This window comes from Myxine glutinosa, chromosome 9, assembly GCF_964187855.1.
Source record: "Myxine glutinosa chromosome 9, kmMyxGlut1.1, whole genome shotgun sequence".
Classification (NCBI taxonomy): Eukaryota; Metazoa; Chordata; class Myxini; order Myxiniformes; family Myxinidae; genus Myxine; species Myxine glutinosa.
In genome coordinates, this window is record NC_136269.1 from 19136013 (window position 1) to 19153880 (window position 17868).

Below are 17868 nucleotides of genomic sequence, written 5' to 3' on the forward strand. Positions count from 1 at the left end.
CTTAACCTCCCTCCTTTTCTTCATCCATACCACAAACACCACAGGCTTGTGCTGGGTGGTAACATGCTCTCCCGCCATTGCCTTACAATCCTTAACCCTACACAACTGTTATTGCCTTACCTCCACCAAATTCAGTTCTGTTCTCTCCTGTCTATTCCTATAAGTAATATTGTGGCTTTCCCGCTTTTGAAAGAATGAACCAGTTGTAGCCATCCCATCCCATTCCTCGCCACCAGCTCCACCAGCTCTTGACCCTCTTTATTCCTCGTTCTCCAACCAAATTTACCAACACATTCCTCTGCATCCATCTTCGCTAATGCCACATGCGCGTTAAAGTCTCCTGCATTGCACAGCATCACCTCCAGCTACCTCAACCATTCCCATCAACCTCTCCAACGGGTCCCTGAATTCCTGCTTCTCTGCCCTCGTCCTTTCCGTTTGAGACCCATATACCTTGGAAATATTGTTGCAGGAAATAAGGTTAATGAACTCGACAGACATTCTGCATACGTCAAGGGAACCCATATACACACATAACACATCATTTGCCTCTGTATCACCGCCCATGTCATAACTGTCTGTCCCTCCCATCTTTCCACTCTGACCACCTGCTTCCCGATCTTGCTTGCTGACCATTATTACTCCTTCCATCCCCTCCCACGTGCAATAACTTGTATCCTCCTACCAAACTCCTCACCCTGTACCCTTTCCATCTGGTCTCCTTCTCTGCATCATCTCCACCACCTGGACCCCCTCCTCCCCCATTGATCCCACATTCAAACTACCTAGTCGAACCTCGCTTGTGAACTGCTGCCTGCCTGACAGAGTTAGTACCATCTTGATTAATTCGGAATGCTCAGGTCATCTTTCAGGCTGACCTGCTACCTTCACTGCATATCAGGTTTCATTTTTGAATCACTATTTTGGCGAAACGCATTCTCATCACACGCTGGCATGGAGAGGGAGGCATTTTGAAGCAAAGCAGAACTAAGAATGAGACTGGACACTGGATCTGGACTTTTGAACAATTCAGGAAGGACTGAAGGAGGGTTGAGGGGGAAGGAAGGAGGAGAGGTAACAGAGGACAAATCAAGAGAGGGGTTGAACATTGTAAATAAACCAGTGACCAATGGGAGCCGCTTTGTGTTCGGAGTCACGTGAGAAGTTGAACTGCATATGGGAAGGAAATGTAAGCTCGTGGGAAAGAATGGGGAGGGAATATTTTGGGTTGGGAGAGAGATGATTGATGTTCAATGTGAAGGAAGGAGGGGGTGAGGGTGAATATGATGATCAAACACAAACGGCGAGGTCGTGGGTAAGTCATACATCGAGGACTCGAGGTAGGTGGGAAGTTTATTTATTTTTGAGTTTGAAGTGTCTGGGATGAAAGAGAGAGAATTGGCAGCGTGAGGGATGGAGGGTAGAAGAGGGGGAATGGAAGAAGTTTAACGGCTCGATGAACATACTCGAGGAGGGGACCGAAACATGCACCAACTTGATGTAAAAGGTAAACGCATTACAAGACATGGAACGAGTCGATGAAATGAGTAACGGTGCAGACATCAAATGACTGTTAAATGATACAAATCCGAAGCGAGATCCTTTGATTTGAAGGGAGTTAAAAGGCCAAAACTAGGACTTTTTTTTCATGTACGATTCTTCCACGTCATTTTATCTTCCATTCAAAATCATTTGGGAAAATGATGTTTCAAATAAAACTTGTATATGTCTTGCTGCCGATTGTTTTGTAACCACCGAATTGGTATCTCGGCTGACATTTTCTGCTGTGCACTTGCTTTGCTTTCCTCATCTCTTCATCCCTATTTTGCAGTACGTCGGGTGGAAAGCACACCCCCGTGGCCTCACCCTCGGCGCACAGCATGAGTACGCCACCCGGAGCCACGGCGGCGGCTTCGGAGGAGCGGATGCTCTTTCCACGCGGTACCTCAAGCCGGAGCACGTTTCATGGCGGTCAGCTGCGCGAAAGAAAGAACGCCGTGTACAATGGCCCACCGGGATCACCGACGCTCTCGCATGATCCCCAGCGACAACGTGGTGCGACCGGCACACTTTTCAGCAAACTCACGTCCAAGTTCAGCCGCAGGTGAGAATCTCCCCGATGACTGTTTCAATGTGCTCACTGTGGTCTCGGATCATTTTTGTATGATGTGTGCCTTTTTAATAATGTGTGTCACGTGACATGTGTAGCCTGGATAGAAGTCCAACAACGTGACACTCACTTTTTGTGTGATAACCAAGACCATGTATTCACTTGTACAATATTTTGATTCGGTTAAGGTATTTTCTGTTTTTATTTTGAAGCATGGGTTAAAACCTGATCAGATGTATTCATGTTTTTTGTATTGTATTGATGTATTAATTAATTTTATTAATTTTTAATTTTTATTATTTTTATTTATTAATTTTATTAATATTAATTATTAATTATTATTATTAATGTATTAAATTAATATTAATGTATTAATGTTTATAATGAGTTTTAAGTCATGAGTTTAATTTTGATGCTCAATCACATTGCAAATGTTAATCGTTCTGGTGTTGCGCTGATAGGTGTTGCATTGTGGCTCATTGTGTTGCATTGTGGCTCATTGTGTTGCATTGTGGCTCATTGTGTTGCATTGTGGCTCATTGTGCTGCATTGTGGCTCATTGTGTTGCATTGTGGCTCATTGTGGCTCATTGTGTTGCATTGTGGCTCATTGTGTTGCATTGTGGCTCATTGTGTTGCATTGCGGCTCATTGTGTTGCATTGTGTTGCATTGTGGCTCATTGTGCTGCATTGTGGCTCATTGTGTTGCATTGTGGCTCATTGTGTTGCATTGTGGCTCATTGTGTTGCATTGTGGCTCATTGTGTTGCATTGTGGCTCATTGTGTTGCATTGTGGCTTTCATCCGAGTTACTTACAATTCAAAAATATTTTGGGAGGAAAATAATAATTAAATAAATTATCCTAATAATTATAAATAAATAATTATCCTTATCTTTAACTTTATTTATCCTAATCTTTAATCAGACTCGCTGTTGTAATGGTTAGAGCCTCCGTTCCGAACCTGGGAGGTCGGAAGTTCAGACCCCGGCCGAGTCGCACCAAAGACGTTTAAAATGGAACGTGCTGCGTCCTTCCCTGACATTCAGCATTCGGAAGGTTAAGCATATTGCCAATCACCATAGGTTGGCATCCATAGGGAAGAGGAAATTCCTGCTTGCGAAAATGCCCCATTGAGGGGGGTGAAAAAAGCAGCGCAATTTGTTGTGACGTCACTTGGTACCTAAAGTACCCCGGGAAGTGACGGCACTTCCCCAAACTCATTGGCTGTTTGTCTTGTCCAATAGGGGTGTGTGTGTGTGTGTGTGTGTGTGTGTGTGTGTGTGTGTGTGTGTGTGTGTGTGTGTGTGTGTGTGTGTGTGTGTGTGCGTGCGTGCGTGCGCGCCTGTGCCTGTGCCTGTCTGTGCCTGGGTGGTGTGTCTGTGCCTGGGTGTGTGTGTGTGTGTGTATTCTTTTTTAATATGCATCATACTCAACTATTAAAGGTCATTATTTCAAGGGGCTACGGTCTAGAGGTACGCACACTCGCCTATAAGCTATATAGCCTGGGTTTGAATCCTGACCCAGCTATAAACCATCATCCCGGTGTTTCACAGCCAGGGCGAGTGAATCGATGCGAGTGCCGTTCCTCGGATGGACGTTAAGCTGGTGTCCCATCTGCCGGCATTAGTCGGTGGACATTAAGATCTCACATTGTCCTTTGCAAAGAGTAGGTGAGCTATCGTTGGTTCCATGAACACATTACAAATTCCTTCCTTAACTACTTAGGCCTGGTCAGCCTATTCGTGAAGAACCTGGACCAAAAACTTCTCCCGGCCAAAAACACAAGAACGTGGGAATAATTGTGGCCTTTAAAGAAGACTATTATTTATCTAGCCTAGAGCCTCAGGCATTCACACTGAGCAGGGGCTAATGTGGGGAAAACATGAGCAAAGGAAGGGAAGTGTGCATGGTGATTAAAAGAGAGTTGGATATGTGGGATGAGTGGGGATACAAGACAAAGTTTGACCATATGGGAGTAAGAGGAGAGATGGGAAACGTCGTGTTCAGGAAATAGACAAAATGGAGGGCAGGCGAGTCCAACATTCCATCATGTTTCCATATGTTGTAAATATACTGTCTGATAGCGCTTATTTTATTCTCCTCCTGATTATTGCACTGTTTTCTAATTACCAACTAATAACGTTTTGTTTGCTCCTGTTTTTATGGCACATGAATGGTTCTTTTTGTTGTGTTTTTAGAAATCTCTCTTTTCGATTCAACAGAAGGTAGGAAGACCTTGCTGGGACAAATATACAAAGTTCTCTATTTCCTTCTGACCTAACATCTCACCCATAACTTTTACTCTGACTCTTTTCTGCTTAAAGGGTACACTGGTATTTGCTTCGACTGTAGTGTACAGGCTTCTCCAGAGCAACATTCCTGATAAGCATGTTTATACATGTGCCACTGCTAACCAACTAACCCAAATGTTCCACAGCATTGCCTACACAGCTCCCCTGACTCCTGTCTCCACTCACTCTCCTTGGAATTCTTTTGGGATTGCCATTTTGGTTTTGTCCTGCTCATTTTGTCTTGGCTGTTTGGGAAGTGGCACTGGTCATTACTATCATCACAAAGCGGCAAAAGTTTGTGTGCAATGTCGGTTGCTTATATGTGTCGTGTCGGTGAACTTGCTTCTGCTAATAGCTTTATTGGCCGCTTTAAAACATGTACAAGTAAATTATATGTTCTTCTCTTGAACCAAAGCATGTTTGGATCAGAAACTGTTGCAAAGTATTTTAACTTGATGGCTTAAAATAACAGCTGGTGCTGTTGGACCTACTTTAACATGCATCTGTCTGTCCCTTATCATTTGCAACAGTATGTACCAAAACATGCTAGATGTTTGCATGTAAACGTTTCTGTTGTTTCAAATGGTGGATCAAGTGCAGTGAATGGATTTGTTTAACTTCCTCTGATTTTTGACGGATGTAGTATACGAAGTCTTGGGTGAATCATGTTTGTTTAAAAACACCATTGCTATTTTCCTCCTTGTTCTATTTGAGGGCACTCAATGAACCTGAGCGGAATGGGCGTTATGAAGGCACGAGGTGAGAATATGGCCTTTCAAAATACACATTAATATTGCATACAGCTTCCCTTACCAACAGTGCAATGTGTGGCTTTAAGATCTGGAAACATGTCATATATTGTTTATGACAAAGGTGAATTTATCATTTTGGGCTGAATACGTCCTTGTTGGACATATTTGAATGTCCGTGACCGGGCACCATTAAATGAGTTGGAAGTAGCAAGGATAAAATAAAAACAAAGGGGGCAATACCCCTGACACTCACCTGGTAGAATAAACAGTATACTGCACGGACTAAAGGTATTTTAAACCAATTTCAATGCTTGCTATAAGACAGGGCAGCATGTGGAATCATACCAACATAATCATAAGACTTTAAACAGACAAAAAAAATACCTATTTTGGGGGGCAACCCCTCCCCCTCCCTCCCACTCCGTGTACCATCTTAGATCCCGATTTTCGCAATGACTTTAATAAACTTTGGTACATCACGGATGATGAAGGTTGTGGTGAAGTTTCATCAAAATTGTGTGTGTAGTTTCAGAGGAAAGCAAATATCTATTTTGCAAACCCCCCCTCCCCCTCCCCCTTAGAACCCCAAAGGGGCATGTTTTTTTTTAAGCCGTGAACAAACATTGGTACATCACAGGTGATGAAGGTTGTGGTGAATTTTCATCGAAATTATGTGTGTAGTTTCAGAGAAGAAAGCAAATATCTATTTTGGGGGGGTCTAACCTGGACCCAATTTGACGTCCTGTAGACTCCCATAGACTTCGATTTTCTTTGTGCCATGAACAATCTTCGGTACATCACAGGTGTGATGAAGGTTGTGGTTTAGGTTCATCAAAATAGTGTGTGTAGTTTCAGAGGAAATAGCAAATTCCTATTTGGGGGGTCAAGCCTGGATCCACTTTGACCCCCGGTAAACCTCCTTCGACCCTGATTTTTTTAAATGCCGTGAACAAACTTTAGTCACAATACAACAAATATCATTTGTGCCAAATTGGGTCACAATCCCTTCAGCGGTTTCGGAGAAGAAGTTTCAAGTGTTTACGGACAGACTGACTGACGGACTGACGGACTGACGACGTGCCATTGCATAAGCTCTCCTGAACTTCGTTCCAGGTGAGCTAATAATTCACGTGCCTTCGATACGGTCTGGCACCCCGCTCTGCTCACCAAACTCTCCTCCTTTGGTATCCATGGAAATCTCCACGCATGGCTGGCGGACTTCCTCTCTGGTCGTAGTCAACGTGTGGCCCTGAATGGGTTTCTCTCATCTCCTCTTCCCGTTCAGGCTGGAGTTTCCCAAGGCAGTGTTCTGGGCCCTGTGCTTTTTCTGGTCTTCATCATGCCCCCATTCCACTTATGCCGATTGGCCCCGATTAGCCCCGATCTCCAGGTCGGGAGCGATCGGGACACTTTGGGAAAAAACTGGTCATCTACGCTGTATCTACGTCCTAAGTACGCTCCGATTACGATCACTACGCTGTAACCACGCTCATCGTGGGTAGATCGGGTCCCTGAAGACCCGATCGAAGCCGTTTAGAGCCGCTGTGTTCCCGCTCGCGTACGCTGTAACCACGCTGCATTCGCGATTGCCGCCGCTCTGACACGATGCATTCCCGATCGCCGCCGATCTAAAACTGATCTAACGCCGATGCTGCCGATCTATTGCCGTTTCAACTACGTCATTCCCGACCAAACCGATCTAACTACGCTCTATTCCCGTCTTTAAGCCGACTAAAAAGCAGATTTCAGGTCCCGATCCGTATAAATAGGGCCCGATTTGCTTGCCGATCATCAGTATCGTCGAAGACAGCCATGGATCAACATCAGAGACATGGCCGTCTGCAGCTCGCTCTACTTCTCCAACAATATGCAATTAATGAAAGAAGAGCTGCTCAAGTGAGAAGAAGAATGAGAAGAAGAAGAAGAGCCCCTCAGTTCTGGGTCCGGCCATGGTTGACAGAAGGGTTGAGGGGATGAAAATGCATTGCAAAATGAAAGGTCTTCAAAATAAAAGCTAAAAATTTGACAAGTTTTTGCTGGGTAGAGGGGATCAAAGTTTGCATTCACTTAATTAAAAGGTCATAAAATTAAAAGCGGTAAAATTGATCATTAATAATATTTGTTTAACTTGTACCGCTTTTAATTTTAGACCATGGGGTTATTGGGCAATGCAATTTGGCTCATGCAGTTATCAATTCCACTTAACAACGTTGACAAAAATTGTCGTGTCGAAATACTTGATCGGGTGAGGCTGATGCAATCCGGACAGATTTATATACAGCGGCTTTGATCGGCATTGGAGCGGGACGGATAGGTAACGATCGTCGTCGAAACGGCACAAGATAATCCTCCCGCTGCAACGACGCTGTAATCACGATCAAGCCGTTCTAACTACGATCAAGCCGTTCTAACTACGATCATTCCGATGGACTACGTTGCATTCACGCTGTAATCACGATCAGTCCCGCTATTTCAGATCGGGATGGAAATTTTAAACATGTTAAAAAAATCGCCCCGATCTATTTTTTTGTCCCGATCGACAAAGATCGAAGACGTTCCGTTTACGATCATGCCGATTGATCCCGTTCCAAATAGGATCGTTCCCGTTGTGCAGATCGGGGTCGATCGGCATAAGTGGAATGGGGGTATCAATGATCTCTCTGACTCTTGAAAATCCTTTCTATCTCTTTGCTGATGACTCTACTCTCTGCTCCATTCCTCATCCCTCAGATCGGCAGTCTGCAGCCTCCTCACTCTCTGCAGACCTGGACAAAATCACAGACTGGGCAAACAAGTGGAACATGTCTTTCAATCCTGACAAATCTCACACTCTTACGATGTCTCTCCGAAAAGACCGACTGGACAACCCTCCCATCCACTTTCTGAATAATCCTCTCCAAGAAGTTCTGTCACTCAAGCTTTTGGGTCTCACTATCTGCCATGATCTTTCCTGGGAAAACCACATTTCAAATCTGGCCTCCAAAGCCAGTCGCCGACTGGGCATCCTCCGTCATGCGAAGTCCTTCCTTGGCACACCTGAGCTCCTCATCACATACAAGGCTTTCATCCACAGCTCAATGGAATACTGCTCTCCCCTCTGGGCTGGTGCTCCTGCCTCACACCGAGCTCGTCTTCACGCTGTTGAAACCAAAGCGTTCAGAATCATTGGAATCTCCCGCGATGAAGCTAACTCCAAGGGCCTTTCACTCACTCACCGCAGGCAGGTTGGTGGTCTTTCCGTCTTCTACCGACTCCTCTCTGGCCTTGCCCCCCCACCAGCTCTCTCTGGGCTCTGTCCCCCAAATATTCCTACAGGTCGCACAAGATCTGCCTGCAACCGTCCTATGGTTAAACTGCCAAAATCAAGACTCTCTGCTCACCCTCACTCCTTCATTCCTCTTTTCTCCCACCTCTGGAACAAACTCCCTCACTCTCTTCAATCCCACTCAACCCTCCAGGTCTTTAAAACAGCTGTTCACCACCATCTGTTATCTTCCCCCATCCAAAACCTTGATCTTTTCTACCCCCACTAATTTCACCCCAAATCCACTTTTTTGAAATACCAACTTCTGTCCTGGAAGTCCTTGGTGTCCTTGTGTTTTATACATGTCCCACCCCCCCCCCTTCCCACGCCTTCTCCCCCCAAGCCCCCTCCCTCCCACACATCTCCCTGCTCTCAAATGTTGTGTTTGTGTGCTTCCCCTTCTCTCCCCATCTTGTCTTCCGCTCCCTCTTGTTATATATTTTGTTTGTCTGTTTGATTTGTTTGTGAAATAAATGTTAGCTCTTTCACGAGCCTCGATTCTGTATACATAAAATAAAAAAAAAGGAAAGTGCTGATGAGGAGGGGAGTGTCGTTGAAGCTGAAGGGAAAGGTGTATGCTGCATGTGTGAGAAGTGTTATGATTTATGGGAGCGAGACATGGGTAATGAACGTAGAGCAGCAATGAAGGCTGGAAAGGGTGGAAATGCGAATGGTTCAGTGGATGTGCGGCGTATCGTTGAGAGAGAGAGGAGGACAAATGATGAATTGCAAAAGATGATGGGAATAGAGCCTGTGATGGATGCTATGAAGAGAAACAGTTTGAGATGGTTTGGTCATGTGTTGAGGAAGGATGAAAGTGACTGGTTGAGAAGAGTGATGGAAATGAATGTAGAAAGAAGTAGAGGACGGGGAAGACTGAGAAAGACTTGGCTAAAGTTGGTGGAAGAAGAAATGCGGGCAAGGGGGCTAACAAGGAGAGATGCAGAAAATAGGGCAAAATGGAGAAGATTGTCATGGGGACCGCAAGGCTAACCCCCGCTCTAGCATGGAAAATGGCCTTAAAATGCATGTTGTGTTGTGTTGTATATCAGTTTTAGCCCTGTCACTCAATGGTGAAGAATCACTGAAGAAATTATTGGATCCGGATCTTCAACAAAATCTCATCATTTTGTGCTTTTCACACACCCAACCTCTCCACAAAGTTTTGTCCAAATCTGTCCACAATGTTTTTGAGATATTGTGTTCACAGACAAACACACAGACCCGGATGGAAATGCCTGAGATAGTAATGCGAGGGGCAATCTTGGAACATGTCGCAAAGGATACTGATCTGGGGGTGGAAATAGATAAGGGAGAGGAGGAATAAGCAGACAGCACAATGCCAGGCAGCTACAGGGAATGCTAACAGGGTTTTAGGTTTTATTCGTATGGAGATAAATTATAAGTCAAAAGAGGTAGTATTATGTATGTTCAGGAATTTGGTGAAGCCTCATTAAGAATATTGTGTGCAGTTTTAGTCGCCACATCTGAGGAAGGACATCGCTCCCATAGCGAGGACATATGGATGATGTAACCCATTACCTCTCAGATTTTCCTGGCTACCAGATTATTTGTGGACTCTATATGGATTGTTTATAACCCATATCTTTGTCACCCATCTACACATAATACCCCACAATGTCAAGGTGGAATTTTTTATTCTTTATTTTTCAAAGTAATTAAAAAAGAAGTGTGAAAATATCCAATCAAAGGCAGGCGCAAAGCTCTCCCCCTCCCTTTATATGGGATCGTTTCTCTGAATGCAGCTTTAACATACAACAACAACATGCATTTTAAAGGCCATTTCCCTGCTAGAGCGGGGGTTAGCCTTGCGGTCCCCATGACAATCTTCTCCATTTTGCCCTATTTTCTGCATCTCTCCTTGTTAACCCCCTTGCCCGCATTTCTTCTTCCACCATCTTTAGCCAAGTCTTTCTCGGTCTTCCCCGTCTTCTACTTCCTTCTACATTCATTTCCATCACTCTTCTCAACCAGTCACTTTCATCCTTCCTCAACACATGACCAAACCATCTCAACCTGTTCCTCTTCACAGCATCAATCACAGGCTCTATTCCCATCATCTTTCGCAATTCATCATTTGTCTTCCTCTCTCTCAACGATACTCCGCACATCCGTCGAACCATTTGCATTTCCACCCTTTCCAACCTTCGTTGCTGCTCTACGTTCATTACCCATGTCTCGCTCCCATAAATCATAACACTTCTCACAAATGCAGCATACACCTTTCCCTTCAGCTTCAACGACACTCCCCTCATCATCAGCACGCCACTCAATTCCTGAAACTTCTTCCATGCACATCTCACTCGAGCAACCGTTGCCGAGTCTGATCCACCTTCTCCATTCAGCACGTCTCCGAGGTAGCAAAATGTTTTCACACCTTCCAGCTTCACACCGTCTCCAAGATCCAACTCAACATTTCCTCCATCTGCAGCTCCCTCTGTGCACACCTTACATTTGAATGTAGCTGCCACACTGGTTAATGACCCTCTCAGATCACTACATTTTTGATGAACCCACTCAGCGCACATTGTACACTGAATGGAGTTCACTCCGACACCCTTCCTACACACAGCACAGCGCCGCTTCCCAGTTCTTTCCACCTCACCACATGCTTTACCACTTGCCATCACCTTCGTCTTTCCGATATTCACCTTCAGACCTTTTGTCTCCATACATTCCTTCCACGTGTTCATCTTTTCCTTCAGTCCATCCATACTTTCCGCAATCAACACCAGATCATCTGCATACAACAACTCCCACGGTAAACCCTCCGTTACGTTCTGAGCCAGCACCTCCATCACAGCTACAAATAGTAGTGGACTTAGTACCGACCCCTGATGCACTCCCACCTTCACCTCAAACTCACCACTGTTCCCGTCCTTCGTCCTTACAGCTGTGCGCGCTCTTTTGTACATTGCCATCACTACTCTGATCAACCATTCCTCCACTCCTAACTTCCTCAATGCCCATGTCAATACTTTGCGTGGAACCCGATCGAATGCTTTCTCCAGATCAACAAACCCAAGAAACAACTTCTTCCTCTTCTCCATGTACTTCTCCTGCAACTGCCTCACAATGAAAAGCACGTCTGTCGTTCCTCTTCCTGGCATGAATCCAAACTGCATTTCGTCGATCTTCACTTTCTTCCTTATCCTCCTCTCCAACACCCTTTCCAATACCTTCATTCCATGCTCCAATAACTTTATCGCTCGGTACGAGCCACACTCCAGAGGGTCACCTTTCCCCTTGTATAGAGGGACGAGGGTACTCAGTTTCCAATCCACTGGAATGCGGCCTTCTTTCACCACCAGATTACAGATCTCTGTCATTCTCTTCACACCCCAACTTCCTGCTGCCTTCAACATATCTCCCACAACTCCCGTCGGCCCTCCCACTTTTCTACCCTTCATTGCTTTTATCGCTTCCTCAACTTCCTTCTCAGTTATCTTCTCTGCCGGTCCTAAAACTGGGTTACTCTCTATGTTGCCATCCCATTCATTCTCTGTATTCAACAGCATTTCCATATATCTTTTCCATCTTCCTTTAATTCCATCTGGGTCGACAACGATTTGTCCCACTTCATCCTTCAAGCAACTCACCCCCATCACATCACACCTCTCTTTCGCTATCTGCTTTGCAATCCTGAATACTGCTTTCTGACCCTCTTCCGAATCCAAGCGTTCTCCGAACATTTTCCTACATGCCTCCTGTGCCTTTGCTACCTCTTTCTTTGCAGCCTTCCTGGCTGCCTTATAACTTTCATGCTCTGCTGTTTCTGCTCCCGTACCCTTCGCCTTCTGCCACTCCTTGAACTTCTTCCTCTTCTCGTCCATCCTCTTTCCAACTTCATCATCCCACCACCATGTTTCTGAGTGCCTCGGTGGTCCTTTTGTCCATCCACATACCTCACCAACGGCTCCCAACAGACTAGCTTTCATTGACATCCAACCACTTTCAAGCTCAACCACATCATCCTCGACCCTACTCAGCCTCTCTTTTAATGCCTCCCTTACCTCTTTCAACCTCCACACCTTCATTCTCAGCTTTAACATGGGGACTGAAAATTCGTTTCTCGGTTTCTACTGGATGAAATTGGCTGCAGATTTCAGAAGGAAATACTTTGTACATCGAGGTAATATGTTCCAAATTTCACCAATGTCCGTTTCCACAGCCTTGATTTTTATTGAGAAAACCCTCAAATTCACGTTGGTGTCTGTCCGTCCGTCCTTCCAAAATGTGTTGGCGCTCATATCTCTAAGGCTATCCTTTGAAACTTGGAATGTACATCGGCCAATAGTTCTAGTTAATGGCTTTTGAAACAAATTCAAAATGGCGAGGGGGGGAGGGGGGGGGTTGATCCCCAAAATAGTTATTTGCTCTCTTCTCCGAAACTACACACACGCCGAAACTACACACACGATTTTGATGAAACTTGGCGACAAGCTTCATATCTGATCCCTAACGAAGGTGTATTGATCGCATCAAAATCTGAGCACATTAACGGGGTTTACGGGGGAGGGGGATATTTACCCCCCGAAATAGGTATTTGCACTCTTCTCCGAAACTACACACACAGTTTTGATGAAATTTTGCTACAAGCTTTATATCTGATGCCGAACGAACGTGTACTATATATAAATATAGATATATACACACTTTATACCTCTTATTACAAAAGATATATATATAAGTTGCTCGCCCAATGGTCTGCAGGGGGAGGATGGGTGCCCTACATTTTTTTTTTTTTTTTTTGTATACAATATCGAGGCTCGTGAAAGAGCGAACAATTAATCACACAGAAAGACAAACCGACACATAAAACATATAACATAGGGAGCGGTAGACAAGATGGGGAGAGAGGGGGAAGGACACAAACACAACATTTGAGAGCAGGGACCGAGAGACATGGAGACATCGAGAGATCTGAGAGAGGGCGAGGGCTTTGGGGGGGGGGGGCGTGGGAAGGGGGCAGTGGGAGAGGTATAAAACATATGGACACTGCCAGGACTTCCAGGAAAGAAGTTGGAATTTCAAACAAGGTGGATCTGGGGTGAATTAGCGGGGGTAGAAAAGATCAAGGTTTTGGATGGGGGAAGATAAGAGATGGTGGTGAACAGCTGTTTTAAAGACCTGGAGGGAGGAGTGGGATTGAAGGGAGTGAGGGAGTTTGTTCCAGAGGCGGGAGAAAAGAGGAATGAAAGAGTGAAGGTGAGCGGAGAGCCGAGATTTCGGCAGTTTAACCATCAGAGGGTTGCTGGCAGATCTTGTGCGACCTGTAGGAATATTTGGGGGACAGAGCACAGAGAGAGCTGGGGGTGCAAGGCCGGAGAGGAGTCGGTAGAAGACAGAAAGACCACCTACCTGCCTGCGGTGAGTGAGTGAAAGGCCCTCAGAGATAGCTTCATCGCGGGAGATTCCAATAATTCTGAAAGCTTTGGTTTCAACAGCGTGAAGCCGAGCTAGGTGTGAGGCAGGAGCACCGGCCCATAGGGGAGAACAGTATTCCATTGAGCTGCGGATGAAAGCCTTGTATGTGGTGAGGAGCTCAGGTGTGCCGAGGAAGGACTTCGCACGACGGAGGATGCCCAGTCGGCGACTGGCTTTGGAGGCCAGCTTGGAAATGTGGTTTTCCCAAGAAAGATCATGGCAGATAGTGAGACCCAAAATCTTGAGCGACAGAACTTCTTGGAGAGGATTGTTGAGAAAGTAGATGGGAGGGTTGTCCAGTCGATCTTTTCGGAGAGACATAGTAAGAGTGTGAGATTTGTCAGGATTGAAAGACATGTTCCACTTGTTTGACCAGTCTGTGATTTTGTCCAGGTCTTCAGAGAGTGAGGAGGCAGCAGACTGCCGATCTGAGGGAAGAGGAATGGAGCGGCAGAGAGTGGAGTCATCAGCAAAGAGATAGAGAGGATTTTCGAGAGAGTCAGAGAGATCATTGATGAAGACCAGAAAAAGCACGGGGCCCAGAACACTGCCTTGGGGAACTCCAGCCTGAACAGGAAGAGGAGATGAGAGAAACCCATTCAGGGCCACACGTTGACAACGACTAGAGAGGAAGTCCGCCAGCCATGCGTGGAGATTTCCATGGATACCAAAAGAGGAGAGTTTGGTGAGCAGAGCGGGGTGCCAGACCGTGTCGAAGGCACGTGATATGTCGAGGGAGACAGCTCTAATTTCCTGTTTGGCATTGAGGACCTCCATCCATTGTTGAGACAGCAGAAGCAGCATGTCCAGAGTAGAGTGACCTGGTCTGAAACCAAATTGATGATCAGAGATCAAGCCATTGGAGAAGAGGAAAGATTTCATATCAGAAGCAATGATGGATTCCATGACTTTGCTGATAATTGGGAGAAGGCTGATTGGTCTGTAGTTGCTAGGATCTGTTTTTGCACCTTTTTTGTGCAAAGCGGTGATGTTGGCTGATTTCCAAGCAGATGGCAGTTGACCTTGAGCAAAAGAGAGGGTGAAGAGAACAGAGAGAGGGTGAGATAGAGCAGCAGAGCAGGATTTTAGGACCCGTGGGCTGATGCCGTCGGGTCCAGTTGCAGAATCAGAGTCGAGGGTTGACAGAAACTTTTCCACCTTGTCAGGAGGAAAGGACACGGAGTCCAGGAGCAGCAGGGTACGACTGGGTATGGTGGGTACAGAGAGGGATGGGTTTGGGACACAAGATTTAGAGGCAAACACAGAGTTGAGGCATTCAGCTTTTTCACGTGCGGAGTCAGCTGTGTAGCCGTTTGAGGTAAGGGAGGGGATGGAGGGGGAACAAACACCAGAAACGGATTTGACCAGACGCCACCAGGATTTGGAAGAGGGAGACAGATAAGAGAGTTCGGTCTTGAGAACGGAGAGATATTGTTTCCTGGCTCTCCTGAGGGTGGACACACACTTGTTTCGGGCTTTGTGAAAGGAAATGAGATTTCCTTCCGTTGGATTTGCTTTCCAGGAGACGAAGGCAAGTTGTTTCTGGGCAACAGCCTCACCACAAGATTCCGTGTACCATGGACGGGAGGAAGGGTATGACAACTGAAGACGAGATGGGATAAATCTGTGCATGAGAGAGAGCAATTTACTTTGGAAGAATTCCCAGGATGAGTTGATGTCAGAGGTGGTAGAGATGGGAGACCAGTCCAGATGATTGATGGCTGCTTGAAGACCGTGCCAGTTGGCCTGAGTGAAATGCCAGACTCGTCGACGCTGAGCAGGCTCCCTGAGGATGGTCAGAGAGATGTCCACTTTAACAAGGACATGATCAGATGTTCCGATCGGAGCAGAAGAAGAGCAGCAGACATTTTCAGGGAAGTTAGTCATAACCAAGTCCAGAAGAGAAGATGTTCCGTTGACTGAGATCCGGGTCGGGAAATTGACAGATTGTGTCAGTCCCAGTGAGTCGCAGAAGTCCTTTGCTGAGGAGCCATGGCTGGTGAGAGAGGTACCCACACCCAGCCAACTGGCATGATGACAGTTGAAATCACCACATATGAGGAAGAGAGAGTTGGGATGAGTAGATAGAAGTTGGTCCATATCATCAGACAGCGAGATGTAGATGGAGTCATCACTGTTTGGTGGACGGTACAACACACATATGAACAAGAGGTGGGAGCGAAGGGGAAGCCGTAGCCAGAGGTATTCCTGGGGGTGAGGTGGAGAGAGTGCAGTGCAGGGCGAGTGAGGAAGAGAGTTTTTGATAAAGATAGCAACCCCGCCTCCAGGACGAGGCTCAGGTCTATCATACCGGAGGAGGGAGTAGCCCGGGAGAGATACTATGGAATCAGAGACATCATAAAGGAGGAAAGTTTCTGTTAAGCAGATCACGTCTGGTTTGACAGAAGCAACCTGTATGGAGAGATCGGTTAAGTTTGAACGAAGGCCCCGGATGTTTGAGGTCCATACCGTTAATGAAGAGGAAGGGGGAGCATCAGATACAGAACAGGGGGGAGGAGGGGTAGGGTAAGATGTGGAAGAGGTGGAAGAGGTAGGGAGAGCTGTTGAAGGTGTGTCAGAGATTTCAGAATAGCTCGGAGAAAGGGAAGGATGGGGCGGACAAAAGGTTTGATGGTGATTGGGTGAGCCACAATGAGGTGTTATTTGAGGAGGGGGAAGAGCGAGGCAGAAGGTTGGGGGAGATGGAGGTGAGAGTTTGAAGGGGGAAGAAGCGGGGAGGACGCTTTGAGGAGGGGGAGTGAGCGGGGGGAAATTGAGAAGCAATGAGGGTGGGGAGATTTGAAGGGGAGGGGTGAGGGGGGAGTTTGGGAGGGAAGGGACAAGGGGAGGGATTTGAAAGGGATGGGATATGGGGGAGATTTGGAGGGGAGGGGTGAGGCAGGATTCTAGGAGGGGAGGGGCGAGGGGGCGTCTTGGCGGGGAGGGGTGAGGGGGTAGTTTAGGAGGGAGGGGGCAAGGGGGGAGATTTGAAAGGGATGGGTGATGGGGAAGATTTGGAGGGGAGGGCGTCACATATATTGGTTAAAACCCATCAGTACATAAAGTTTTCTGTGTACCTTGAAAATGAAAACACATAAGATAATGTGCATGTGTGTGAAATCTAATTTGCTTTAAAAATTTATAAAGTTAGGATGTACTATGCACCAACCAATTGCAGACATGTTTGGTGTGATGTATTCTTCGGGACAAGTGTTGGAGAAGCGCGATGTGTGTACACATTATAGGCAACAATTGGATTAGATGAAAGAATTATACGCATGCACATGAGATTTTTTTGATTGTCCCTTCTTTTCTATTGTTTGGCATTTTCTACAAGCTATGGAATGCCCCTTCTTTTCTATACTTTGTCCCATGGCACATACCATATAAAGGGGCCTTTTCTGTGCCCCTGGCATTTTCCCGAAGAATTTGAGTCATTTGGGGTATGTCTGTATCAGCTTTGCACATCTGGATTTCAGGAGTTTCACGGGGAGCATCTGTGAACAGCAATCTTCAAGTCCTTGCACATATTCTCAATGTGATTCAAATCTGGTCTTTTGCTGGGTCACTCAAGGACTTTCACGTTGTTGTTGCTTTGGCTGTATGCATGGAGTCAATGTCGTGTTGGAATGTAAATCTTCGCCACAGTCTAAGATCTTTTGCACTCTGAAGCAGGTTCTCCTCAAGGATTTTCCTGTATTTTCCCTCCATTCATTGTTCCCTCTATCCTTGCAATTCTTCCAGTCCCTGCTTCTGAAAAGCATCCCCATCGCATAATGCTGCCCCAAGCATGCTTCACGGTAGGGATGGTGTTAGATGGGCGATGAGCAGTTTTTACTCATTGTTGTTTCCCCTGGACGTAGTGGCTTTGCATCGAGACCAAATAGTTCAATTTTTCATCTCATCAGACCACAGAATCTTTTGCCTCATGATCTGAGTCTTTCGTGTGCCTTTTTACAAACT

At 46.0% G+C, this 17868-nt stretch overlaps 1 protein-coding gene across 8 annotated transcripts in view; it reads left to right on the forward strand.

Annotated features, from left to right (window-relative positions):
- Positions 1 to 17868, forward strand: part of LOC137435598 (MAP/microtubule affinity-regulating kinase 3) — a 174721-nt gene that overhangs the window by 149117 nt on the left and 7736 nt on the right. For 5 of the 8 annotated variants that reach the window (XM_078784145.1, XM_078784147.1, XM_078784149.1 and 2 more), the window contains 3 exons: positions 1832 to 2104; positions 4309 to 4335; positions 5116 to 5160. In XM_078784145.1, the coding sequence (XP_078640271.1) occupies positions 1832 to 2104; positions 4309 to 4335; positions 5116 to 5160 (345 nt within the window). The remainder of the gene's footprint in view (positions 1 to 1831; positions 2105 to 4308; positions 4336 to 5115; positions 5161 to 17868) is intronic. The other 3 variants (XM_078784146.1, XM_078784152.1, XM_078784151.1) reach the window with 1 other exon arrangement.